We start from the raw sequence: 27832 nt of genomic DNA, 5'->3' as shown, positions 1-27832 counted from the left end.
GCTGATGCACCTCTTCCTCCTCTTCTTCCTCTGTAGTCTACGTTAACCCACAGCATCCTCTGTGGGTTAACAACTCTGCTGTTGGTAGTTTCTCATTTACATTGATTTGCATGTTACATTTTTTATGCCGGATCTGTTCTACCCATTAAAATAATTTAAATTGGTGGCTTTTTTTTTATTGTTGCGCTTTATATAGGGATGTTGTCTTTTTTGTGTTAAAGTAAACTTTTCATAAATATTCAATCTGTTTTATTTCTTGACATATAGAGGATGGTTTTTCTTGTATTTTAGTTTTATCAGTTTAACAGTTTGAGTGGCTCAATTTAAGATGTTTAATTTTTAGTTTAGTTTATTGTTTGTTTCAAGCAGAATAAAAAATAAAATAAAAATAAATACGGTAATACCTTTTCATGTACAAGAAATCATATCTCTACAAAAAAAAAAAACAATAAATATGTCCAAAACAAAACACCAAATGCCATGTACACAAAATATAGCAAATAATTCATTATATAGTGCTTGAAATTGAATTTTAACTGTAGCCTTATGAGACCGTCTAAAACTAAAGGGCCCCAAAGAGCACCTTGCCTAGGGCCCCCAAGAAGCTATAAACGGCCCTGGTGGGCAGTGGTGTGATGGGAGTTGAAATCCTCGCTGCTGACCAATCAGAAGGAGGCTGTGCATCATCCCAGCATCATCATCATCATCATCATCTGCGTGCAGCAGCTTCAAACAGAGGATCTGGACACCCATTCGGGTTCGAGGAGGAGCGGACAGCGCATTCTGCCCTCTCCATGTGCGCTTTTCCCAATGGAAGCGGAGGTGCTGAACCCGCAGATGGTGCCAGACGTCAATGGAAACGGTCAATTCTCCAGCGCGGAGCTGGAGGTGCTGAAGCTGCAGGAATTGGTCCGGAAATTGGAACAGCAGAACGAGCAACTGCGGACGAGAGCGAACGCTGTCAACAACTGCCCCGTCGGGCCTCTCCTCCGGCCCCCGTCGTGTTTGCACGGAGGCGCTTCCAGCCCGACGCAGACGCATCCATGCGCCCCCGGACGGCGCGTCCGGACGGAGGAGCCTTTTGCGTATTTTCAGCCGAGCGCGGCGCCTCCCGAAGCCGCCGGGGAGGACAGCGTCTCTGCTGGACTCACGAATGTTCTGGATGACGTGGATGTCGTGGACCTCAGCGTGGCGCTCCCCGTGGAAGAGCCCGATAGCTGGTGAGCGCGCTCGTTTCATCACCATTTGGGTTTTCTGACCTAAATGAATGTTTGTAGGCCAAGTAGCCGCAGTTTGGTTACGATGTCGTTGCGTGTTGTATTGATCATACCATTGATCGCTCATTGTGGTGGAGTAGGGAGGCTTGTTTGGGCACCTCGGCGCGCACCGCGCAAGCGGCGTCTATTCAGAGGGAGGCGGCGGATGGGACAATGACCGCCTCCAGAGTGATCGAGCAGCTCCCTGAAGCTGGCTGGCTGCTGACCCGATTCTAGATCCATCATGTATCTGGAACATGAAGCTCACAGCTGATTGGATCCAGCATCCAGCCTCTCTGTCCCCATCCTCATCCTCATCCTCATCTCCATCTCCAGCTCGATAACGAGCTGTCCTGAACAAAGTCTTACTCCCTCTGGCTAATTAATAGCAGATAAAGGTGTATTCCGTCTTGGACGAGCTTAGGCGAGGTGACACATCTTTTTTTTTTTTTTTTTTTTACACATCAGAGTTGTTTATTTTTGGAAATGCCTTCAAATACATTGCTTTCAATAGGCCAGATCTCTGTTTCATTGAATCTGCCCAGGAGCGTTGTGAAGCATAAAGCTGGACCCCCCAGTAGCAAAATGTGCCATGCAGAGTAGTGCATATAGTCCACTGTTACTGCATGTCATGCAGCTGTGCTGCTGCTGAAACTTCTAAGTTCTAAGTCACTGATACCGTCATATTTGATTGAACGAATTATGTTACAATAATTTATTTTTTTAATTATAATCAATATACAAATAAAATACCTGTCAAGTGTGAGGAACATTAAAAAAAAATCATTTTACAGCATCTCAGAGTGGAAAAAACTGGCATCTTAAAATTGCTTTCCTTCTCCAAATTCCCACGTCCGATTTTAGAAACTAAAAAAAAAAGGCTGCGATGTTCTCTTTCTATTTTATACTAAAGTATTTGTTTTTCTGACGAAGTATCTTCCTTGCCTATTAATATACTGACAGCATTCAAAATAGCTGCCTCACAGAAGAGGCAACATCAAAAATATATTTAATTATAGGCGTATAATATTTTGTTTTACACTCTGTTGTCTCCAAAAATCTCAAAGACACTCATCAATGGGGGGGGGGGGGGGCTGCAGCTGTATCAACCTGACTTCTCCCTGTGGTTTAAACACAGTGAGCTACGCTGCTAAGCTGGCAGGACTAAACTACGGGTTGTGCTTTTCTCTCCAGGCTGTATGTGAGTCCCAAAGCCAAGCTGCTGGGTGAGAGCGCCCTCAGCCCTCTCCGGTGGTGCAGGCGGGTACTGGACCACCCAGGGCCCGAGGTCCAGCTGGCCAAGATGACCCTCTGTCACAGACTGGACCAAGGTACAACGTTCACACCGCTCAGATTGACGTTTAATGCGGGCATCTGCCGCTCTCTGACTGCAGACATGTGACGATGAGCTGCGACACACGATCCACGTGCAGCAGGATCGGTTCTGAGCTTCTCTGCATGGCGGCATCTCAAGAACAGTAATACCTTGACATATGAGTGTAATATGTTCCAGGACCGAGCTCGGAACTCAGATCACTCGTATGGCAAATCAAATGTTCCCATATAAAATAACTGAAAACAAGTTAATCCGTTCCGGCGGTCTAAGAACACTCAAATCAGCACTAATAGCAATGGAAAAAACGTTTTTAATTGCTATATACACACACAATGATATAATAAATGATATACAGTATTACTATAATATAAATTGTGGTTTTATTATTAGTTTTACCCTTGAGACGGACGATAGCGCTAACAGCGGTGTGCAGGAGGGGGAGAGAGATTGCTATAGCTTTCTCTTTGCATGCTCACAGACGGGAACATGGTTGCCATAGCAGCCATTCTTACGCCGAGGAGGAGAGAAGAGACTCTTCTCCTGTCGAGTGCATGGATGGGTGTATAATGTGTTAATAAGGTCGATCAGCAGTGTCCAAACTGTGATTCAGTAAAGCAGATCTGTTTGCATTGCTGTGCGTGTTTTACTTTCAGTGAAGGTGGGCTATTATTTGAGCTGTCGGAGAAAGCTTGTGCCCCCCCCCCCCCCCCCCCCCAAAAAGAAAATAATCAATGGACTGTCAGGCTTTTAGCATCTGTGTTTTACTCTTGATCTGTAAAGTTAATTATAGTCTTTCGTCAGCTGCAGCCATAAACATTTGTAAACCTTTATTAAGTTTATTAAGACGATGTTCATTCATTCGTCTTCTTGAACACGGGACGATCGCAATCGTCTTGTTTCCAGCCACTTCTAGGCCCACGGTTCTGCTTGAGCCAATCCCAGCTGACTGCAGCCTACGGTGGGATACACCCGAGATGAGTCGCCAGCCCATCACGGGGCGACGCATAAACAAATAAGCAATCACGCTCATATTCACACCTGCAAACAATTTATCGTGCCGTGGAATTAGTCGGCCTGATTCAAGCAGCATGAGTGCACGTTGCACGCACACCAGAAGTAGGCCCAGCGGAGGACGTTCTGGTTTGGGGAATGAGATTTAGTTTACAAGCTCAATCCCTGCTGAGCCGAAGATCCCTTAAAAAATCGGTTGTTCAGCCCAATAAGCTGCGCTGGGAAGCTAAACCTCGTCTTACTGTATCAGGACCTTCTGTCCGAGCAGAACATCAATACTGATCTGAGAAAAGCAGATTAAAATTCAGCCGGGGGGGAGTTAAAATATAATCGATGCAGCGTGTGTGTTTGTGTGTGTGTGTGTGTGTGTGACACGGTGAAGCAATCAGTCTAACATGTCCTTGGCTACGGTCTCGTTTCTAGCTAAGAGGAGGCGAGGCATGTCCTCCATCCGTCCATACAGCTGCATAGAGGCAGCCCCCACCCTCAGCTGGCCCCTCCTGCCTTACGCCAAACCTGCTGCACTAACCGAGTCCCCAGGTAAGGACATTCACCACACAAGCAGGAGGCTCTTCTTCAACTCACCCCAAACTGTTTCAGGGCGTCTGGCCCTGGGCAAGCGGATTATCTGTAGATGAAAAATACTTCATGTTATTTATCACTTTATTATAACATTGCAATATAGGGGCTTTTTTATTTTATTTTATTTTTTACATTTTGCAGACATTGTAAATAAATAAACAAGCCAATCAAACAAAAAATACCGACAGGATCCAGATCCACCCCATAGCTCACATAATTCAGTCATTTTCACTTTCTGTCTCATGCAATAAGATTCCAGGGTCAAGAAATGTATAGAATTATACAAATAATTTGTAAATTGGCATGAGGGAGAGCCAATGGAAGTGACATCGTCATGCCAACAGCACCATAAACTGTGCTGTACACTAACTGCATGGAACCAAACGCTGATGACGTCACGGCGATGCAGAATGGATCGATCGGAATAGAATCTTGATCGGATTGATCTTGAGTGGTCAGACTAATCCGATTTGGGTGTGTACATGAAGCATTTTTATTCCGATAAGGCTTTTAATCCGATTAAATGTGTCCACGTATACGCAGTGAGATGTTGGCCTCTGAATGGGGCTTCTTTTTCTTTTAAGCCCTCAAACCTGCATAAACAATCGAGCCTCTTCTGACCTCATTCCAGAATCTAATTGATGCACTAAGTTACAGGCACGTTGCAGATGAAAATCAACTATCGTCCATTTTGAACTAACATTTTGTCCCGATCCGATCACGTGATTGGAAATCGGGCCCGATCACGAGCTTTCGGACTCGACCCGAATCGGACTTTACCACCCGATCAGGACTCGGATATATATGGATAGTTATGACTTTTGATCAGATCTGGAGCCCTCTCTACTCCACACAGAAACAGCAACGCGTGCGGCGTGACATCACTTCCTGTGACTCTATTGGTCAAAACAGGGAGGCAGCTTGATGCTAGTCACGCGAGTAATTATTTTGAAGTGCAGTTTATTTTATTTTAAATATTCGTATTTAATATTTCCTGTTGCACTAATCCAAGTATTTTATTTATTACTTGAATGTTCAAGCTACGCCACAGAAGTTTAAGAGTTAAGCGTTGAAATAAGATGAATAAAATAAAACAAATAAAGTACATCCTGGATCCGTTTCTTCATTTGTCTTTATTTTTTTATGAATTATAAAAGTATCGGATCAGGACTCGGTATCGGTATCGGTTCAAAATCAAATGACTTGAACTCGGGGGGGGCAAAAAACCTGATTGGGGCATCCCTAATTTTAAATCTGTTCAACTTTATGGGTAATCTTTGCTGCTCACATTGTGGCCGGCCTCCTTCCAGCTCAGTCGTTGCTGCTTGCTTTTTAATCCAAACCAATAAGAACGCAGCGCCAAAAGCATCTGTTGCTTCCAAAATACTTCAGAGGCTCAACATAACCCAAATTCCTGAACAACCTGTTACTTGCAGATTACAGCAAATTTCGGCGACGGGATTATGAGGCTGTATCCTCAGACAGATGGCGATAAACAAGATGAAGCTTCCTGCCCGTTGATCCACCGTTTAATTTGAACATGAATGCGGTTTGCATGTCAGGCTCTTCCCCGCTGAATCTTCTCTCTCTCCGTTTCGCCGTCACCAGGTCAGCGCTTCCTCCAGCCGACTCTCCCACCCAGGCCCAGCCGTAGCCTCGGTGACAGAGCGCCCACCTTCCTGTCCAACTCCACCCTCCACAGTAAGAGCTCGCCGACTCGTGTCTCCTCCGCTCCATCGTTCATTTCTGCAGTTTCCTCACCATCCACTTTGTAACCGTCGTAGTAAATCTCCCATAGAGCCATGTCCTCTGTGTCTGGCGCGCCCATGTCTCATGCATGTTATTACATTTGCTGCCCCTGTCTTTCTCACCTGTGAGATGTGAACTATCATGGCGTCTTAGATGTGGCTCTCCTGTGGGCTTTCAGGCTTCCGGCACGCAGCACTCAGCCCGCCGTCTTCCTTGGACAGTGAGGCGGGTCTGTCAGAGTTGGAGGACGACTCCGTCTCGACGAGCTACAAACTGCAGGACATGACAGACGTGGAGGTCATGGCGCGACTTCAGGAGGAGAGTGAGTGAACTGTCTGAAGGTCTGCATGAAGCTTCACGAAAAGGAAATGGGTCACTGCTGCAAATACTGATTCACGTTGCGTTTAGCGTTTGACCTTCCGAAAGAATGTAATTTGTCATCTGTTATGCATTAAAGTCACAGATCGCTTAAAATGAAAATGTTTATACATCTGCTTACCGTAGACCAGTGGTCCCCAAACTACGCCCCCCCCCCCCCCTTTTTATTTTATTAAAAATAATATTGATAGTGAAGAATATATTAATATTATGAAGAAAAGCATTCTTCCTTTCGTTTGGGACAATTTTAATGATGATCACATATGACCAGAAAGGTAATGTTCAATGGACTTTTTTTCTGTGACGAACCCGGAAAGGGTTATTTAGTTATTTATTTTATTAATAGTGTTATTATTTATTTCCTGACTTTTTTTTTCTGTGAAGAACGGGTTATTTGGTTATTTGGTGACTGTCTGGAAAACAATAAATGTTTAGGCACCCCTGCCATCATCACACTTTTCCTGTACAAACTGACCCTCCATCAGAGAAGGGAAATGTTATGTGGCCCTCACAGGAAACCGTTTGGGGACCCCTGCCGTAGATGTTTCTCCGTTCTGTTTGTTCATTTCATCAGACCTGAGATAAAGCAAGTGAAGAACATGCAGCAATATAAGGCACTGAATTACATGTAATTATTTATCAATTATGGAAACTGGAGCATTTATTTATTGAAGTTCTTGATTGTCACATTCAGTCAAGAGCATTATGAAACAACTGGTGTAGATTAACTGTGCGATCAGTGGACGGTGCGGCTACAGAGGGAGCCTTTATGTTGATAAGGAATCCAGGTTGATGGTTCCACAGATTAAAAACCTCGCTTTGACACCCTGCAGGTCTTCGTCAGGACTACGCCTCTACCGCAGCCACAGCCAGCCGTCGCAGCTCCAGCTTCTCGTTACATTCCCTCCGGCGCAGCAACGTGGACCTGGAGGAGGAGGATGAGGAGGAGGAGGAGGATGAAGGCTATGATCAGCTCCCTCCTCCCCAGCCTAAACTCTTCCGAGCAGGGTCTATGCAGCGGGGCAGCCTGCCCCATTCTCACACCTTCTCCAGCATGAGGGACTGCAGACGCAACGCTCCGTTCTCACTCAGCGGACTCTCCCAGTGCTCTGTGCCCTCCGGTCCGATGTCAGAAACGCACACAGCTTACGGGAATAGCACAGGTGAGCGTGTCATGAAGTTCACTAGCATGATCAGGTCAAATGGGGCGGCAGCGGCCAGAGAAAAGGCTGACACCGGCCTGATAGAATATATGATTGGTGGGGATAAATCCCTATCAACATGTTATTAATTAGCAAACGCACCGGTAATGAAATCAGGCAGACACCAGTTGCTTTTCCCTTTTCCTGTTTCCAACACTTATCACTTTCCTTTTTTCTTTCTCTCATACTTAGCTCTCCTCACATAATCAGTCTACCTTCCTAGGTATTTATTCTCAGCTGGGGGAGTCCCCCCCCCCACCCCCCCTTTCTCAAATGGATGAAAGAGAGCTGCAGCACCTCTCTCATCCTGCCATTTTACTGTTGATTTCACATTTTATAACTCTATCAATGATGTGATCAAAATATAACTTAATCCAGCAGCCGGATCGTTGCTTAATACTAAACTACAAGGAGGCGCTTGGCTTCGCTTTGCATAAAGACTGGCAGCAGAGCAACGCTGCTTTTTTCACTTCCAGTTGCTGCACTTTGCTTTTGTAGGACAGACTTGCAAAGAGACTGGTTTCTAAAATATGTTAAAATATTCCTTAAATGTTGGAAATATGAGCAAAAGATTCCGAGTGAAATCCGTGCCTGATCTCTGCTTGTTCATATGGTTTGCACAGACACGCTGCGCCGAAGCATGCCCAACTTGATCCGAGCTCCCAGCATGTCGAGCGTTCCCAGTATGCCGTGCCTGGCTTCTCCCGTCAACCCGCCCTCCCACGGCCCCTCCTCCTTGCCAACAATAGCCCCCCTGCGGAGCAGCCGGAGCTTTGACTCGTCCAACGGGCTTGCGCAACTTCAGTCTTCCAGTAAGACTCCTCGATGTCTATGAATAAATCAGCCGTATGGGCTCATTAGTATTCATGAAGGAATGTAGGCCACTGATTCCAAACGCAGCGGTTCTGATTCTGACTTCCCTTCATAGAACTGTTTCTTTGCTGTATTTCAGTTCTTTCCTCGGGGCAGCTCAGCCAGCGGGTCCAGAGCGTGGGGAGCTTCCTTGCCTCTCCCCGACATCCTCTGAAAGCCACGGCCTACGTGAGCCCCACCGTGCAGCAGGGCCCCACCTCGCTGCCCACATCCATCAGTCTCCATTCCATCCCCAGCAGTGCTGCCCTTCCTCATCCCCTCAAACCCTGCAGCAGTTCGGTGCCACAGCCGCTCAAATCCAGTGCCAACCAGTCAGCTGTTCCTCGCCGCTCTCTTCCTCGCCTGGCCTCCTTCGTAGGAACAAGTGGAGTTCCACGTTCGACCAAGTTTGCCCAGCCCACACGCAGGTGAGGGCGGAGGAAAGCAGCACAGATCTGCCTGACATGCCCCTAAAAGTGAGAAATAAAATACGCTTTAAACATTACGAGCACTGAGGAAAACCTCCTTATTGTCCTGGGCTGCTGGGCACGCAAGAGACGGATCAAAGATTAATTGTGGGTTCTGCAGAAACAGCACCAGGAGAACGTCGTAAAGAAATAATAATGATCATTTTCCCGTCTGTTTTGTCAGGTTTGATTGGTAAAGTTTGAAGTTAGTATATTAAGTTTTAAATCTGCCACACTTTTTTTTTATAGTAAACTGAATACATGTTGTTCTTGTGCTGGTGACTAAATTAAAGTCACAGCCCTAGACTGTAAACTATGCGTATTGTTATGTATTGATGACAGGGGTTTATACACTGATTGTCCTGAAGGAGGCGCTGTAGCTAAAGCTCAAACTTAAAAAGACTAAACTGGGATGATGCATTGTTTCTGTTTGTTTCTTCTGGTCTGCAGTTTGCTGGCTCCTCCAAAGAGCCTGGCTGCCCTGAGTGCGCTACGGGACGGAAGCTGGAAGGACGGCTGCTACTGAACCCAAATCAAGTGACGTTCAAGAGGCAAACAGGGAGTAATGTTGCACGTGTCTGAGAACTGGTGCTGAGAACTGGGTCCAGCAGGCTGGATCTTTATCTTACTGCCTACTGAGATCCAGACTGAAAAATCAACCTCATACATTCTTAGAATCAGCTGCTGATTGTGAACTGGATTCTCTTAAATATGTGTTTTTTGATTTAGACTTACGTCCGCCAAGGCGAGGAGGAGGTCATGTAATCACCGCCGTTTGTCTGTCTGTCTGTCAGCAAGATAATTCAAAAAGTTCTGGTCGGGTCTGGATCAAATTTTCAGGAAATGTTGGGAATGTTACCAGGAACAGATGATTAAATGTTGGCCATGATCCAGAAAAGATCCTGAAATGTTTGATAACATTGCAGTTAATGGAGCTTCGATATTTGTTCCTCAATATCTCGGTTGATTAGTGACCGATGTTGATGGAATTTTATATGCCATGTAGGACGGGGGCCTCTATCTCACCACCGAATTTCATCTGGATCAGATCCAGAATGGAGTCAGCAAAAAATATTACATTTTTACATTGAAAGCCCGATTTACAGATTCAAAAATCAGTTAAACATACACATCAACTCTGATTCACTTTTACTTTTCGTGGTTGGTGTATAAAGATACCAAGAACAATGTAAAACCTTTTAGTGATGATCCAGATCACCATGTGGACGGTGTAAATCCAATTAGGAGGGGAATGAGCTGCTTGGCGGAGGTCTGCGCTCTCTGAGTGCTTAGACTCTTTAAACAAAAATCTTTTTTTTTAAAGGTTGGGCTTTTGTTTTTGATTTGAATCATTTCCCCCCAATGACTAATTTCGTTTTTATTAATTTCTGTCATTTTGTGCTGTAACATATGAGGTTAAACTTTGACATCCTGTGAAACTAATGTTGTGTAATTCATGTCTGTTATATTTATTGACTGAGCCTTGTAGCACTTTGATCAGAATAACAATTAACACAAAATAAATTACCAGTAATGAATCTGCATTTTTTGGGGGAGTGCTGTATAAAATTATGTTAAAATAGCTGTAAATACTTGCATTATGTTTGGGCTGCTTTACTGTTGTTTACTGTTTACATAAGAGCCGATATTTGTAATGTTCTTTGATAAACATAAATGAAGATATTGCACAAGAAGGTCTGATGCTTTTTATGGATTACAAAAAATTGAAGAGATGAATTTTTTATAAGTACCGGTAAATAAAAGCCTTTGAAAATATTTGAATTTTCCATCTCATTCACATCATAGTTGATGATCAAATACAAACACCTTTGTGCGCTGTGTGCTACGTGCGCTGGCAGTCTCTGCTGCGGTGCCGGAAGCTGATAAGACTGCATTGAAGTTTGTCCTGATTCTGTGTTGTTTCACGTGGTTCACTTGAGTTGAACAGCGTGTTACGAGTAGGATGATCCGGATAGATTTATTCTCACAGATCCAGTTTTTCTTTCCTTGTTAGAGGATACTTTAATAAGGGATGGACAATTGGAATTACTTGGTAAAGTAAATGTGGGTGTTTAAAAGTTTTTTTCTTATTCAGCACACTCGAATCAGCCAAGCATGACTGAACCCAGTGTGTTGATAATTTTAACAAAACCTACCCCACAAATAGATGAAAAATATATTTTCAAACAGATGAAATCAAGAATCAAGAATCAAGAATCAAGAAATCTTTAATGTCATTCATACACTCTCATGCACGAACGAAAAACAGCACTCAGGTCCCAGCTCGAGGCACACAACACACATTCATTCAACTTAAAGTAAATATATACACAAAATTAAAAAGTGACAAAGTGACAAAGTGACAAGTGATTGCACGATCCCCGTTTGGGTCCAACACGGAAGCAGTGCATTTGGCCTCCGAGTTATCCACTGTTCACAACCCTCACAGCATCAGGGAAGAAACTGTTTTTGAACCTGGTGGTTCTGGCCCTGATGCTGCGCAGCCTCCTCCCAGATGGGAGGGGGGAAAATAGGGGGGAAATGCTTATTAATAGACTAAAACTTCAAGTGGGGCATTTTTAAATCTCTGGTTTTAAAACCCTGCTGATATTGTGGTAATGTTATACACATTACATCAGTTTGTAGCGGGTGATTAAACCTGAGAGGCGTTTGCCTCACATGGGAACCAAAAAGGTTGTTCATGTTTGACATATTAGTGAGTTGATTAAAGAATCTTCCCAGTAACACTTTTGTGTGAGATACAGTACCCAACGGGGAGTGAGTCTCTGCCAGTTATTTGGAATTCAAATGTATTTTTGTTATCTGGCTTATCTCTAACATCTGGATACTTGTGTGTATACAGTATATATCTGTGAAATGAAGTTTGTGAAGACAGTTACTTTGGCTTGGAATTTGAGATGATGCTGAGCAAAGCCCCAATAGGTTTGCACAATCTTTGTTTTTACATTTTCAGTTATCTCATAGCAAGAAATCTATTTGTTAATATGTTTTGGCATGCTGTGATAAACATGAAGACACTACAGGATATTTCCATCCAGATTAGAGTCGAGTGGATGATTTTGGCATATGAGCTGGGCTTCAACCGGGGATAAGATGATTCCACACTAAATCTAGGACCATGTTGGAAAACTGGTCCAATAATGATTAATGATTACTGATAATAGTATTAGTAGTAATACTTGTTGCAATAGTAGTAGTAGCAGGCCCACACAATAATGTGGTAGCACTTTCATTACTCACTTGAACAAATGTACTTTATACATATTAAATTTATAACACATCCCATCTTACGCCTAAAAAAGAAAGACAAAACTTTGATAAAATAATTAAAGATTGACTTTTTTTTATCGTTAATATCGTGAAGCAGTCTCTTCAATCAATCGGACCAACCATAGAGCATGTTATTGACATGAACCAATCAGAGAAGCCGTTCTTGGCAAGCGATGGATACGACCGGAAGCCAAAGAATATATTTTCAAAGTAAGATATTCAATTTATTTCATTTCAAAATAACAAGAAGTACCATCCGTAAACATGAAGGTTGTTAACATGATAATTTCATATCTTACTGAACTGTATAGTTTTGGTCATTAAAAAGAAACTACGTGCACCACTTCCACATGTAATGGAACTTTATTTCGGAAATCTTTCCCGGAACTTGTATTCGATGGCGGAACATCTTTGACCGTGTCCCCCCCCCCCAGCCTAAACAGAGGACGGCATTCATGAGAACGAGGCTAACCGGGTATCATTTATGGATTACGTCTGGTAAAAAGAAGTAAACAACTTAAAAGCAATAAGAACGAGCGGCTTTTAGACACGCGGAAGAACATTCCGCTCTCAACTCGCTGCTAAAGCGAATTAGTTTCCTTTGCATGCTAACAGCGGTAGCATGTTTACCGCCTAGCAGCTAACTGCGACGCCCACTTTGAAGCCTTCGCAATGGCGTCCGCGCTGGGCTGCTTCACCGGCCCCGAGGTGTTGGAGGACGTCACTCACGCGCGACGGCTGATAAAGGAATTGAAATGCCTCTACGACTGTCGACTGCTCTGTGACGTCACCGTTGGAGTCGAGCCTGAAGAGGAGTCTCCGGAGGCCGCGTCGACCGGAGGGGAGTCCGGCCAAGTGTTCTTGTGCAGCCGCAACATCCTCGCTGCGGCCAGCCCGTACTTCAGAAGCATGTTCACCGGTGGGCTGGGCGAGAGCGCGCGGGAGAGAGTGCTCATCCGCCGGGTGGACGCCGAGTCCATGTCCGCCATCATCCATTACTGTTACACCGGACTGGTGGCGGTGACGGAGGGCAACGTGCAGCGGCTGTACGCCGCCGCCAACATGCTCCAGTTCGACTACATCATGGCGGCCTGCGCCGGCTTCATGGCGAGGAGGCTGGACCTCTCCAACTGCGTGGCCGTGCTCCAGTTCGCGGACGCCTACGGCGATCTGGAGCTGAAGGAGAACGCCCAGGCGTTCGTGGCCAGGAACGCGAGCCAGGTGTGCGGCGGGGGGGGCCTCTGCGACCTGGGTCTGATGCAGCTGAAGGAGCTGCTGTCCCTGACCGCCCTGGACGTGGACTGCGAGCGGACGGTGTGCTCGGCGGCGTTGCAGTGGATCGAGGCCAACGCGCCGGAGAACCGGGACGCGGCGCTGCAGGCGCTCTCGTGCGTGCGCTGGGGCCTGCTGGCCGAACGCGACCAGTCTTATCTGGAGAGCCTCGCGGCGAGGCCGCTCGTCGGGAAGCACCTTGCGTATTTTTTCAACAGTCGGTCCGCAGAGAAGAGTTTGGAAGCTCCAAATGTCCCGAAGCAGAGAATCGGCGTCGGCGCGAAGGAAATGATTCTCTTCTTCGGCCTGCCGAACGACAGGATCATGTGCTGCGACCCTTCCTCGGAGGACCTGTACTTCATGGCGCCCCCCGTGGAAGACCTCGGCAGTCAGGATTACAAACGTTCCACGATGGAGTCCTTGACGGCGTGCGCCACGCCGGACCACCGCCTGTTCCTGGCGTCGCATCTCTCCAAACAGTTCTGGCTCTACAACCCCGTGCGCGACAGCTGGCGGGCGCTGGCGGAGCGGCCGATGGGGAGGATCCACTCGGGGATCGGGTACCTCAATGGCCACGTGTACCTCTTGGGCGGGAGGCACCCGGCGACGGACGCCAGATTAAAGGAGGTGGAGTGTTACAGCGTCCAGAGGGACCAGTGGACCTTCGCGGCGCCCCTGCCGCACTCCTTGGGTAAGATGCAGGTGCTGCCGCTGAACGGCCTCTTGTACGTGGTGAACCGGAGGAGGATGCTCTGCTACGACCCCAAGAGGAACCGCTGGCGCCACTGCGGGTCGCTGAGGAGGAACAAGCTGCACAAGGCGTGCGTGTTCCGGGACCAGATCGTCTTCGTGTGCGACGTGCCCGTGGTGAAAGCGTACAGTCCCGCCAGAGGGGAGTGGCGGCGGTTGGGGGACATTCCTATTAACAGCTGTTCCTTAAACTATCAGGTGATCCAGCACAACGGCAACCTGCTCCTCCTCACGCAGACTCTACTGCAGTACAACAAAAACCAGGTCTTCGTCTACGAGTACGACCCGGCCGGGGACGCGTGGAAGAAAGTCCAGGCGGTGTACGTGTCCACCCTGGGGCCGGTGTGCGTGTCGACGCGCGTGTACCCGGCGTGCCTCGGCTCTGCGCGCCGCTTCTCCACCGAGGAGGACGACGACAGCGGCTCCAGCGCTGACTGGGACTTCGACGGGCTGACGGATGTCGACTCCGACTCGGGCAGCTCGAGCTCTTTCTCAGATTAGAATTGATGGTGAAGAAAGAGCTTCACTTTTATCATTTGTGATTAAATATATATATATATATCTTTAAGGGAAATACGGGAATAAACGTGTCTCTTTTTTACAGCGATGTCGGATACAAGCGTAGCTTGATGAGGTATTTAACTGCTGGAACCAAGCCTCCAGTAATTCTACTGCTTTTTTCTCAGTATGTTATTCCTGTCATGTCAAAGTCTCACCTACAAAACAAAGGGTCTGGGAATGAGGTTGCTATGATGTAACCAAGGAAGTAGAATGCGATACAGATCATAGGGTTAACTGACTTTTTACAAATTGGAAAAATAACTTGCATTCAGCGGATTCAAATAAAATCAAATGTACTATTTTCAGTTTCACCCTTCTTACTCTTTTTGTTGGTGTCAGCATCGGACGAGACCATTGTGTCTTTCTCGTGCGATACTTCAGGAAGTTTTATTTGAACATGACTATATATGTTTGGAATATTTGCCAGGCTAATTTCTTTTTCATGTCAGGCCCTTCACTGCTTGGTGAGGATCCACAGACGATGACGATGATGATGATGGAGTTAAAGAGGAATGCACTGAGTTTTCTGTGGAAGGCCTGTTTAATGTTGTAAGCAAATGTGTGACAAACATTTGGTTTATTTAGCCAACAAACGTGGGCACGCCTGCTTATTACCGTGTTACTACCACACAGTGACTGACGGGCAGAAAAAAGGCAGCCATTTTCAGTGCTTTAAAATGAGCTAACCTTGTTTCACGTTCATGTGCAGAACATAAAACGTATAGCAGGTGTTCTCTGAGGTCCAGTGCCGTGTCCACTCTCAGGTTTAGACTGCAGACCGTGTGCCATGATATAATGTGAAGGTCAAGCAAGGTCAGATGGTTTTGGTGACAAATTCCGTATTAAATGGGCGTGTCTTTGAAACGCTTCTCTTGACTGGATGCGTGTTTTCATGTTTGTGTTGCAAGCAGGAAACAAAATTACATTTTTTCTCTTGTTTCATCAAATAATCTTTAATATTTAACAGATTTTCATTAAAATAGTCGGAGTGTAACAAACTGGAATATGCATCGTTATTATAATATATAATGTTCATATATAATTAAACACACATTACTTTTAATTCAATGATTAGATTTATTTTACTATTAACCAATCAGCCATCATCCTTCATTTCATTTCAACGAGAATAGTTTAATCTACTGTCAGGTATAATGCGTTGTAATTTAAAGCTCCGGAACAGCCGTGGAAAGCACCGTGGACGAGCTTCCCTGCGTCATCGTGGGGTGGACTTAGTGATGGGTTTGAGCGCCGACCAAAGGGCAGATGATAAAATTGCGTAAGTCCCGAAAACCAGATAAACTCAGATTAAATTGAAAATGACGTATTCGTTATTTGAAAGGCGAGTAGATTTACGGAACTATATCGATTTTTCTACAACTTGTACAGGCATTTTATAGAAAACGTTTTTAGATTACTTTTTAAGATCTACAAGAGACGGTCGCGTAGCGGGAGGAGTTTGCTATTTACGAGCCCTTCGTGTAGTCCGTGAATGCAGCACGACAAACAAGCTGAGTCTGTGGTCTTCACGCGCGTCTCTGCGGCCATGGTAACAATGCCGGACCTCTGATGCAGACGTTTACCCCAACAAGAACATGCCAAGCGGGTACGCGCGTTGCTTTGACCCGTTACTGCGCTCAAAGACGAACTATTTAGAGTTCCGCTTGTTCCGGCGACGCGTATGCTAAACACGCGCTGTGGGAATTAAATAGCGTTTTTCGGTATTTATTACCACACGAGTCGTTTTGCTCGTGGCCTAGCGGTAAGCTAGCAACGAGCTAACGCTGACAAGAGGGCAGACCATAGAGCAGGCTAATGTAAACAACAGGTTGATTTAACCGGGTGTAGTTCAACCATTATCAGTGAAAACTGCGATGCCACTAAGACCAGAAATAAGACATTTTCTAGACTACACGTGCGATTTATGGATTAACTCAAGAAGTTAAATAATTGTTTTCCCTTTTTCACATGTTATTGAATGATACAAAAAACAAATCCTGCATCTGCTGGGGGGGTTGTTCTGCTCGGACGTAGACCCCCTTAATTAAATCAAATATTTGTTCCAGGCAGGATTAAATGGTCACACCCTACAAAATGGATAGTAGTAGTAATAGTAATGGTCATAGAGCTTATCATCCAACAGAGTTTGAAATTGATGTAAATCCACCACAGAAGGGAATGTTGTTCCAGTATTTACGCAGCGTCTGAGTTAAACAAGCCGATTCAGGGGTTTTCATCCCAGTGTAGTGCAAGTCATATAAAATGTAACGTAACATGTAAGGGGAGGCTGAGGCTCGGTGGGTAGAGCGTTAGGTTTGAATCCCGGCTCTGACTGTCCGTGTGTCGCGGTGTCCTTGGGCAAGGCACTGAACCCCAACTTGCTCCCTGGCAACACCTTGCAGGGCAGCCGTCGCTCACTGGAGTGTGAACGTGGGGCCCGATGGAGAGCGTTTGGGGCACCTACAATATATAATCAATCGTTATCCCGATTGATTGTAGTCAGCATTAACTAACACTTTATTCCCAGTCAAAGTTATTTCAACACTAAACGATCTTTTTTTTCTCTCTCTCACCTTAAAGCGGCGACTCGACATGAATCTAGCGGAAATATTTGACAACGCCAAGAAGGGCCGTGAGTTTGCTCTGCTGGGAAATTACGACTCGTCCGTTGTGTACTACCAGGGCGTCATTCAGCAGATCCAGAAGCTCCGGCAGTCCCTCAGAGACTCTGCACTCAAAGCCAAATGGCAGCGGGTGAGTTCCCCGAACCCTGACCGTCTACGACCCCCTCGTGCAGCAGGTATAGCCTGGATCGTTAGCATCAGCGGCTAACTGCTGTTCGACTTTTTAACTAAATCTAATTTGACCTGTCACTAGATGCGGCAGTTTTTATTCACCAGTGGCCGTTTCTATTGATAAGTCAAATAATTGTGGAACATTCAATCCTAACTGGGTATTTTCTTTTATCTTAGATACATGAACACAAAAAGTCTTGTATTTTCAGTGAAGTACAGAATGCCGTCCTTCCTCTGTTTGTCGACAGGTCGGACAGGAACTAAGAAAGGAGTATGAACAAGTGAAAAGCATCATGGTGACGCTCGAGAGCTTTAAGTCGGAGAGGCCAGTGCACATCCTGGCTCCGCAGTCCGAGGACGGACCTGAGGATCCGGCGGATTGGCCCCCTCCCATCCCTGCAGAACACAGGTGTGTTTGTGGTACTTATATCTTTGCCCCAAAGCCCCCGTGTGCTTCATAAAGGTACTTAATATATGCACAGTCAGTAATTCATACCTAATGAATATTTTTGTTGAGCATAAATGCTGTGTGTCGAGGTCACGTTGATAAGGTCATGTGACATTTGTGTAAATTTACTGTACATATTCGGAATAAACATGTTGACACTTGAATCAACACATCTCAGAAAGGCAGTGAATGCGAGAAAATAGTTAGCAGCTCTTATGTTAAAGTGGAATAAATAAGATAAAATGAGAATAAATAAGTGGAATAAAAATGCGTCTGTAGGAATCCCGTTGCACTAAAGCGCCCCAGCAGTGCAGCGAAACAGCAGCGGAAGGAATCGCCTGCCCTGCAGCATCGAGGGGCGGGGCCAGGTGGCCGTGGTCAGGCCAACGTCAAACCAGAGCGAATGGGATGCAGAGATGCCCGAGGCTTAAAGGCCAAAGACGATAAGGTTGGACTACACTGCTTATTTGGTGGTTGTGGGAGGCGATGGATGAATGGGTGAAAGAAAATGAGTTATTTTTCCCCTCAATCAGGGAAAGAAAATGTCTGGAGAAGGGAATGCAGAGCAGAAGAGGTTCGATGGGGCAGGATATGACAGCGACCTGGTCGACGCACTGGAGAGAGATATTGTGTCGCGTAACATTAACATACACTGGTATGTAGCAGGGAAACATGTTCCCCAACATGGTTGGGTATGTAGCAGGGAAACATGTTCCCCAACATGGTTGGGTATGTAGCAAGGAAACATGTTCCCCAACATGGTTGGGTATGTAGCAAGGAAACGTTCCCCAACATGGTTGGGTATGTAGCAAGGAAACGTTCCCCAACATGGTTGGGTATGTAGAAAGGAAACATGTTCCCCAACATGGTTGGGTATGTAGCAGGGAAACATGTTCCCCAACATGGTTGGGTATGTAGCAGGGAAACATGTTCCCCAACATGGTTGGGTATGTAGCAAGGAAACATGTTCCCCAACATGTTTGGGTATGTAGCAGGGAAACATGTTCCCCAACATGGTTGGGTATGTAGCAGGGAAACATGTTCCCCAACATGTTTGGGTATGTAGCAAGGGAACATGTTCCCCAACATGGTTGGATATGTAGCAAGGAAAAATGTTCCCCAACATGTTTGGGTATGTAGCAAGGAAACATGTTCCCCAACATGGTTGGGTATGTAGCAAGGAAAAATGTTCCCCAACATGTTTGGGTATGTAGCAAGGAAACATGTTCCCCAACATGTTTGGGTATGTAGCAAGGGAACATGTTCCCCAACATGGTTGGGTATGTAGCAAGGAAACATGTTCCCCAACATGTTTGGGTATGTAGAAAGGAAACATGTTCCCCAACATGGTTGGGTATGTAGCAAGGAAAAATGTTCCCCAACATGTTTGGGTATGTAGCAAGGAAACATGTTCCCCAACATGGTTGGGTATGTAGCAAGGGAACATGTTCCTCAACATGTTTGGGTATGTAGCAGGGAAACATGTTCCCCAACATGTTTGGGTATGTAGCAAGGGAACATGTTCCCCAACATGGTTGGATATGTAGCAAGGAAACATGTTCCCCAACATGTTTGGGTATGTAGAAAGGAAACATGTTCCCCAACATGGTTGGGTATGTAGAAAGGAAACATGTTCCCCAACATGGTTGTGTATGTAGCAAGGAAAAATGTTCCCCAACATGTTTGGGTATGTAGCAAGGAAACATGTTCCCCAACATGTTTGGGTATGTAGCAAGGAAACATGTTCCCCAACATGGTTGGGTATGTAGCAAGGAAACATGTTCCCCAACATGGTTGGGTATGTAGCAAGGAAACATGTTCCCCAACATGGTTGGGTATGTAGAAAGGGAACATGTTCCCCAACATGGTTTGGGTGAAGTCCTTTTTCCTCAGCAGTGCTGTCTGAATTCTTGAACTCTAGGGACGACATTGCTGATCTGGAAGATGCTAAGAAGCTGCTCAGGGAAGCGGTGGTCTTGCCCATGTGGATGCCCGACTTCTTTAGGGGTATCCGTCGCCCCTGGAAGGTACACACACACACACACACACACACACACACACACACACACACACACACACACACACACACATACACACACACACAATATTATGCTGAAAAGCAGAAAGGATATTTGTGGCCACTTGTAAACTCACCATCGTAAGAAAGAGCATTTCTGTTTATCTGTCATCATTCGTCTTCTGAACCGCTTTGTCCGTTACCGAGTCGCAGGTCGTGCTGCAGCCTGTCGCAGCAGACGATGGGCGAGAGGCGGGGTACACCCTGGACAAGTCGCCATTTCTCACAGAACGGGGATTTTCGTTTGCCTGATTCGTGAATTCCTAATTAAGATTTTCACAAAAAATTGAGATTCACAAACTAGTCTTATAAAAAAAAGACCTTTTAAGTTAATAAAAGTTGACATTTAATAAAGAGGTTTGTGCAGCTGTGTTGCAGTCAGTAATAACCCTCTCATTCTGATGCGTGGTGAAGGTCAGTAATAACCCTCTCATTCTGAGGCCTGGTGAAGGTCAGTAATAACCCTCTCATTCTGATGCCTGGTGAAGGTCAGTAATAACCCTCTCATTCTGAGGCCTGGTGAAGGTCAGTAATAACCCTCTCATTCTGATGCCTGGTGAAGGTCAGTAATAACCCTCTCATTCTGAGGCCTGGTGAAGGTCAGTAATAACCCTCTCATTCTGAGGCGTGGTGAAGGTCAGTAATAACCCTCTCATTCTAAGGCGTGGTGAAGGTCAGTAATAACCCTCTCATTCTGATGCCTGGTGAAGGTCAGTAATAACCCTCTCATTCTGAGGCGTGGTGAAGGTCAGTAATAACCCTCTCATTCTGAGGCGTGGTGAAGGTCAGTAATAACCCTCTCATTCTGAGGCCTGGTGAAGGTCAGTGATAACCCTCTCATTCTGAGGCGTGGTGAAGGTCAGTAATAACCCTCTCATTCTGATGCCTGGTGAAGGTCAGTAATAACCCTCTCATTATGATGCCTGGTGAAGGTCAGTAATAACCCTCTCATTCTGATGCCTGGTGAAGGTCAGTAATAACCCTCTCATTCTGAGGCCTGGTGAAGGTCAGTAATAACCCTCTCATTCTGAGGCCTGGTGAAGGTCAGTAATAACCCTCTCATTCTGAGGCGTGGTGAAGGTCAGTAATAACCCTCTCATTCTGAGGCGTGGTGAAGGTCAGTAATAACCCTCTCATTCTGATGCCTGGTGAAGGTCAGTAATAACCCTCTCATTCTGAGGTGTGGTGAAGGTCAGTAATAACCCTCTCATTCTGATGCCTGGTGAAGGTCAGTAATAACCCTCTCATTCTGATGCGTGGTGAAGGTCAGTAATAACCCTCTCATTATGATGCCTGGTGAAGGTCAGTAATAACCCTCTCATTCTGAGGCGTGGTGAAGGTCAGTAATAACCCTCTCATTCTGAGGCATGGGGAAGGTCAGTAATAACCCTCTCATTCTGAGGCGTGGTGAAGGTCAGTAATAACCCTCTCATTCTGATGCCTGGTGAAGGTCAGTGATAACCCTCTCATTCTGATGCCTGGTGAAGGTCAGGAATAACCCTCTCATTCTGAGGCGTGGTGAAGGTCAGTAATAACCCTCTCATTCTGATGCCTGGTGAAGGTCAGTAATAACCCTCTCATTCTGAGGTGTGGTGAAGGTCAGTAATAACCCTCTCATTCTGATGCCTGGTGAAGGTCAGTAATAACCCTCTCATTCTGATGCGTGGTGAAGGTCGGTAATAACCCTCTCATTATGATGCCTGGTGAAGGTCAGTAATAACCCTCTCATTCTGAGGCGTGGTGAAGGTCAGTAATAACCCTCTCATTCTGAGGCATGGGGAAGGTCAGTAATAACCCTCTCATTCTGAGGCGTGGTGAAGGTCAGTAATAACCCTCTCATTCTGATGCCTGGTGAAGGTCAGTGATAACCCTCTCATTCTGATGCCTGGTGAAGGTCAGGAATAACCCTCTCATTCTGAGGCGTGGTGAAGGTCAGTAATAACCCTCTCATTCTGAGGCGTGGTGAAGGTCAGTAATAACCCTCTCATTCTGATGCCTGGTGAAGGTCAGTAATAACCCTCTCATTCTGATGCCTGGTGAAGGTCAGTAATAACCCTCTCATTCTGAGGCGTGGTGAAGGTCAGTAATAACCCTCTCATTCTGATGCATGGTGAAGGTCAGTAATAACCCTCTCATTCTGAGGCCTGGTGAAGGTCAGTAATAACCCTCTCATTCTGAGGCGTGGTGAAGGTCAGTAATAACCCTCTCATTCTGATGCATGGTGAAGGTCAGTAATAACCCTCTCATTTTGAGGCCTGGTGAAGGTCAGTAATAACCCTCTCATCCTGATGCATGGTGAAGGTCAGTAATAACCCTCTCATTCTGAGGCGTGGTGAAGGTCAGTAATAACCCTCTCATTCTGATGCATGGTGAAGGTCAGTAATAACCCTCTCATTCTGATGCCTGGTGAAGGTCAGTAATAACCCTCTCATTCTGAGGCTTGGTGAAGGTCAGTAATAACCCTCTCATCCTGATGCATGGTGAAGGTCAGTAATAACCCTCTCATTCTGAGGCCTGGTGAAGGTCAGTAATAACCCTCTCATTCTGAGGCGTGGTGAAGGTCAGTAATAACCCTCTCATTCTGATGCATGGTGAAGGTCAGTAATAACCCTCTCATTCTGAGGCCTGGTGAAGGTCAGTAATAACCCTCTCATTCTGAGGCCTGGTGAAGGTCAGTAATAACCCTCTCATTCTGATGCCTGGTGAAGGTCAGTAATAACCCTCTCATTCTGAGGCGTGGTGAAGGTCAGTAATAACCCTCTCATTCTGATGCATGGTGAAGGTCAGTAATAACCCTCTCATTCTGAGGCCTGGTGAAGGTCAGTAATAACCCTCTCATTCTGAGGCCTGGTGAAGGTCAGTAATAACCCTCTCATTCTGATGCATGGTGAAGGTCAGTAATAACCCTCTCATTCTGAGGCCTGGTGAAGGTCAGTAATAACCCTCTCATTCTGAGGCCTGGTGAAGGTCAGTAATAACCCTCTCATTCTGAGGCGTGGTGAAGGTCAGTAATAACCCTCTCATTCTGAGGCCTGGTGAAGGTCAGTAATAACCCTCTCATTCTGAGGCCTGGTGAAGGTCAGTAATAACCCTCTCATTCTGAGGCCTGGTGAAGGTCAGTAATAACCCTCTCATTCTGAGGCCTGGTGAAGGTCAGTAATAACCCTCTCATTCTGAGGCGTGGTGAAGGTCAGTAATAACCCTCTCATTCTGAGGCCTGGTGAAGGTCAGTAATAACCCTCTCATTCTGAGGCGTGGTGAAGGTCAGTAATAACCCTCTCATTCAGTGTTTTTATTTCTGCCTTTTGATCTCCTTCGAGGTTTTTCTTTGTTTAGAATATTTCTGTGCATAAATCGTCTCCTTGTGTGATTCCTAATGAACAGCGACGGCGACCTCCCAGCCTCAGCTCCATAATGAGTCCGTTTATCTGCATCGGGTGAATGAATGAATTTTTTTTTTCACACATCCCTCCACGAGGCTGATTATATCTGTCTTTAGATCAGTCGCTCTCTTTTAGCTCGGCCTTGCCCGTCTAAATGTCGCCCTCCCTTTCGTCTCTAATGGATCGGTAATTGCCGCTCCGCTCTGATAGGCTGCCTCGCACTCAATTTGTGTTTAATGTATTCTAAAGAAACAAACATTTCCCAGCATCGTCACACAAACGGTCGTTTGCTGTTTTCACCACGGCAACCTCTTTCTGGCCGTTAACTTACTATTTTAATTTACGTCGATTATAATTAAATCAGTGAACTATGAAACCCTGGTGACTGGAGGGGGGCCTTATGAACAAGCAAATGCGTACATTTGCCTCGAGTTTCTAACGCTGTGCAACATTTTGTCTTAGGGGGTGTTAATGGTCGGCCCACCCGGGACAGGGAAGACCCTGCTGGCCAAAGCAGTGGCCACAGAATGCGGGACTACTTTCTTCAACGTGTCCTCGTCTACGCTCACCTCCAAGTACAGGGGCGAGTCAGAAAAGCTTGTTTGCCTGCTGTTCAAAATGGTATCGGTACTTACACAACGCGAGTATTTTATTTTTCACTGTGGCAGAGGAACAGTGCCGCCTTTTATTGTTATTTTTTAACAGGCCCAATTTTATGCACCAACAACCATCTTCATCGACGAGATCGACTCCATCTGTGGCAGAAGAGGAACTTCGGATGAGCACGAAGCGAGCCGCAGGGTCAAATCCGAGCTCCTGGTTCAGATGGATGGTGAGTGGAATAAAGAGGTGGGGAGACGTACCAGGAAGTACTTTCTGTATATGATCGTATCAATAAATCCACTCGGTATAAATTGTTTACAATAATGTTTTTCTATGGCGCCCTTTCATTTTCACAGTAAACTTTTAAAACTGCTTTGGAAAGGATCGATAGAAATGCAGACACGGCGCCCTTAAGCTTGTCCAGTTAGTCCTAGATACACTTTGTAGACTATGTCCTGTGTACGTTTTCATTGTGTGTGTGTGTGTGTGTGTGTGGCGACCAGGGGTCGGGGGCGCTCTGGAGAACGATGACCCCTCTAAGATGGTGATGGTCCTCGCTGCGACCAACTTCCCCTGGGACATCGACGAGGCCATGCGGCGGCGGCTGGAGAAGCGAATCTACATCTCTCTGCCCACCGGTGCCACATGACCCGCGACGGAACTAGAACGACGGAACCGGACAACCGCCCCGGTCCTGACACGCGACTTGTGCTGTTTCTCATTGTGCGTCCAGCGGTGGGTCGGGTGGAGCTCCTAAGGATCAGCCTGAGGGAGGTGGAGGTGGCGGCCGATGTGGATCTCGACCTCATCGCTGAGAAGACCGAGGGCTACTCTGGAGCAGATATTACCAACGTCTGCAGGTGTGTGTGTGTGTGTGTGTGGCAGTGTGCAGACTAGAGCATACGCAAGTGATTTAAAGACGTGTTTGTGTATTTATCTGCACATTTCAATGGGTAGCTTCTGTCATTTTAAAAGAACAATTTCAAGATGATGTATTTAGTTTCCCGTTGCCTTTAAACGTGAATTACTTCAGAGACAAAACAGAAATAAAACAATAACCGATAACCGTAAGCATCGCAAAAATGTCAGGTGACGTGCCTGGAGGTAACGCCACGTTACGGACGACCTTTGGCAGGATCCAGTTCATGCAGATGTAGCTTCATGCCTTTTTTTAAAGACTGTTGATTTATCATTGTTGCTATTTCTCTCTAAAAATCCCAGAAATCAAACCCTTTCCTTTCCAGCCGGACCAGAACCAAACCTCATCATGCTGTCAATTATATATTGGATGTACCAGAGATTTTAAAGGGGAACGGTTTCTCAGTCATTGGACAAAAAAGGGTGGTGTGTGTGTGTGTGTGTGTGTGTGTGTGTGCGTGTGTTTCTAGTTCAGGGAGCATGAATGCAGATGAACAGACGTGTGTCTGTTTCTCCTCCTGATTCATGTTCACATGCTGATAAAGTCATTCAGCTGCCTCGTCTCTTTCTCTCTTTCTCTCTTTCTCTCTTTCTCTCTTTCTCTCTTTCTCTCTTTCTCTCTTTCTCTCTTTCTCTCGTTCTCCTTCTCTTTAATGCGTGGTCATTTATCTACAGAGGTGAAACGCAACAGAGAGACTTCTGTTTAGCCCAGGCATGTGCAAACTAAGGCCCGGGGGCCATATACGGCCCGTTAGGCTTTATAATACGGCCCGCCGAACTTGTCCAAATAATATCATTAAATACAATTTTATTATAAACCTCATTCATTTGACCTTTTTCGCTCTAATGCTACCTGAGGCCAAATCCTTTCATGTAATGTCTTTTACATGCCATTTATATTAGTTCACACAAACACTCCATCCATCTGTTCCCGGCCCGGCCCCGCTGTCAAATTTTAGAACCTATTGTGGCCCGCGAATAAAAATGTTTGCCCCCCCCCTCCAATGAGCACCTTTACAAGCTTAACTTCTGCTGTAAAGAGCCTTGGAACATCCTCCTCACATTTAATAATAGCGATTGATCTTGAATGTGCCGTTTGTTTTGGCTCTGTGAGCGCGGAGCATTACTTTATGCCCTCCCCGTAGGCTTAGACAAAACGGCACGTGGAGGGGAAAGCAAACTCTCCATTCTGCGTGTAGTCCGGTGTCACGTTACACCCCCTGTATGTACGTCCTGCGAGCTACGGGCTCTTTGATGTTTACTGACAGAAGCTCCCCTCCTCTGCTCCTGTCTTCCTGTGTCCATCAGAGACGCGTCGATGATGGCCATGCGTCGTCGCATCCAAGGCCTCGGCGCCGAGGAGATCCGAGCCCTGTCCAAAGACGAGCTGCAGATGCCCGTGACCATGGAGGACTTCGCGCTCACGCTGAAGAAGATCTCCAAGTCTGTCTCTGCCGCCGACCTGGAAAAGTACGAAGCCTGGATGAGCGAGTTTGGGTCAGTGTAGGGAGTGTGTTCTGCCACGCTGTCCCAGCTAACTGAGACGGAGGTAAATATTTCAGCCTGTCTGTATATGATTTGTACGAGAGAAGAGGAGCGGGAACTTTTCTCTCCGTTCACTACTTCAGAGAACCGTAGGAGGCCGTCGTCCCGTCACTGTACGTTTAAGCACTTTTAATGCTTTTCTCGTGTAGCCCACGTGTTTACTACTGACTGAACACACTTGAAGAAACACATCTGTGTTAAGTGAGAGCTGACAATGTGTTTGTATTTAGTTTTTTTTGTTTCTTTGCTGGTTTAAATGTATTTTTTAATGTTAGTTCTGTTGTGACAAACAACTGCAGTGAAGCTGAAACACTCTGCACCCACGGATTGTTCAAGGATGCGGTTCTTTGATTGTGTCTCGGTTTCTTTATTTTATCGACTCAGTAAAACTCAAGTTTAGTCTTAAAAATAATTTTCTTACTCAGAAAAACCGACTCGATGTCTGTTGCAAAGCCACCAACCAATTTCACGGATCCATCTCCATGACAACTGAGAAAACTCAACCTGCTGATGAAGACTGCGCGGCAGTCTTTATCAGCAGGTTGAGTTTTCTCAGTTGTCATGGAGATGGATCCGTTGAAAATTGAGCGAGGAATGAATTCAGGCGACTTTTACGCGTGACATTTGAATGGCTGCTGAGGTCACAGATCTTTTTCCAACACAACCTAGCTGATGCTTAAATATCTCCAGAGCACATCTACTCCTGAAATATCCGTTTATGTATTTTTTTAACTGTTGCCATTACAACAGCTCATCTGTCCGTGTTTTTGATGTGTAGCAGCTGTGGAGCCTTGAAGCAGCACTGTGGGTACATTGTTCTGACCCGACATCCAGAATGTCTCCTTTACTGTTTGTCATGAATGTTTATGGGATGTCTGCATATTTTGCGTCTTTTAGATCAGAGATCTGCATCTGGCGTTTGAAATGCCTTTGCCGTTATTTGTTTTGAAATGTACAATAAATAATACAAAGTGTTCAATTACTAAAACACTGTTGACTCTTTTTTTTTTTTCCTGCTGGTGGCTTCATTCCAAAGTTTTCTGTGCTGCGCCGAATGATCTGAGTCGGTTCGAGGTCGAGGTAAATCACGAAGAGGATAAATTAATGTATAAATGTCGAGAAAATCATGAGCAAAGTGCATCAATTAAATGTTAAGTTGTGTATCAATAGATTTCGGTCCATAAACCCTTTCCCCGTTCAACGTGACTTTTACGCATCAGCTGTGACGTGTGGGTCCGCTTCACAGACACACACAACAACACGTTATAAGCGCTGCTTATAACGGCTTCTGCAGCAAGCAAGTGACGCTTACCGAGAAACGACATAAGCGATCAATCACTGATCGATTCCCTCTCT

General features: G+C 45.8%; 3 protein-coding genes across 4 annotated transcripts; all 3 read left to right on the top strand.

Annotated features, from left to right (window-relative positions):
* Positions 1-810: 810 nt before the first annotated feature.
* On the top strand, positions 811-9359 carry slain1a (SLAIN motif family, member 1a). The gene is made up of 9 exons (XM_068746417.1): positions 811-1220; positions 2451-2587; positions 4027-4143; positions 5794-5892; positions 6113-6256; positions 7146-7475; positions 8138-8326; positions 8467-8794; positions 9284-9359. The coding sequence occupies exons 1-9, from the start codon at positions 811-813 to the stop codon at positions 9357-9359; spliced, it is 1830 nt and encodes a 609-aa protein (XP_068602518.1).
* A 3383-nt stretch (positions 9360-12742) lies between these two features.
* kbtbd7 (kelch repeat and BTB (POZ) domain containing 7) lies at positions 12743-15583 on the top strand. Its single transcript, XM_068746495.1, has 3 exons — positions 12743-14655; positions 14751-14780; positions 15157-15583. Exon 1 carries the CDS (start codon positions 12797-12799, stop codon positions 14645-14647), a length of 1851 nt encoding a protein of 616 aa, XP_068602596.1. The 5' UTR covers positions 12743-12796; the 3' UTR covers positions 14648-14655; positions 14751-14780; positions 15157-15583.
* Positions 15584-15938: 355 nt separating this feature from the next.
* katnal1 (katanin p60 subunit A-like 1) lies at positions 15939-27454 on the top strand. Of its 2 annotated transcripts, none has more exons than XM_068746103.1 (11): positions 15939-15986; positions 17288-17461; positions 17751-17911; positions 18230-18398; positions 18484-18605; positions 19872-19977; positions 23873-24031; positions 24116-24242; positions 24517-24651; positions 24747-24873; positions 26240-27454. In XM_068746103.1, exons 2-11 carry the CDS (start codon positions 17300-17302, stop codon positions 26436-26438), a joined length of 1467 nt encoding a protein of 488 aa, XP_068602204.1. In that variant the 5' UTR covers positions 15939-15986; positions 17288-17299; the 3' UTR covers positions 26439-27454. The 2 variants fall into 2 exon arrangements, with proteins under 2 accessions (XP_068602204.1, XP_068602205.1); XM_068746104.1 differs by lacking the exon at positions 15939-15986 and adding an exon at positions 16256-16313.
* The last annotated feature ends 378 nt before the right edge of the window (positions 27455-27832 follow it).

Source organism: Brachionichthys hirsutus, chromosome 12, assembly GCF_040956055.1.
Source record: "Brachionichthys hirsutus isolate HB-005 chromosome 12, CSIRO-AGI_Bhir_v1, whole genome shotgun sequence".
Taxonomy (NCBI): Eukaryota; Metazoa; Chordata; class Actinopteri; order Lophiiformes; family Brachionichthyidae; genus Brachionichthys; species Brachionichthys hirsutus.
Note: the sequence above shows the minus strand (reverse complement) of the source record. Positions and strands in the feature narration are given on the sequence as shown.

Excerpts from the sequence above, each read along its gene's own strand:
- slain1a (XM_068746417.1), top strand. The coding sequence starts at position 811 with ATGGAAGCGGAGGTGCTGAACCCGCAGATGGTGCCAGACGTCAATGGA. Across the intron at positions 2,588-4,026 it reads CTGTCACAGACTGGACCAAG|CTAAGAGGAGGCGAGGCATG; the intron begins GTACAACGTTCA and ends TCTCGTTTCTAG. Across the intron at positions 5,893-6,112 it reads CTCCACCCTCCACAGTAAGA|GCTTCCGGCACGCAGCACTC; the intron begins GCTCGCCGACTC and ends GTGGGCTTTCAG.
- kbtbd7 (XM_068746495.1), top strand. The coding sequence starts at position 12,797 with ATGGCGTCCGCGCTGGGCTGCTTCACCGGCCCCGAGGTGTTGGAGGAC.
- katnal1 (XM_068746103.1), top strand. The coding sequence starts at position 17,300 with ATGAATCTAGCGGAAATATTTGACAACGCCAAGAAGGGCCGTGAGTTT. Across the intron at positions 24,652-24,746 it reads CTACATCTCTCTGCCCACCG|CGGTGGGTCGGGTGGAGCTC; the intron begins GTGCCACATGAC and ends TTGTGCGTCCAG. Across the intron at positions 24,874-26,239 it reads GATATTACCAACGTCTGCAG|AGACGCGTCGATGATGGCCA; the intron begins GTGTGTGTGTGT and ends TGTGTCCATCAG.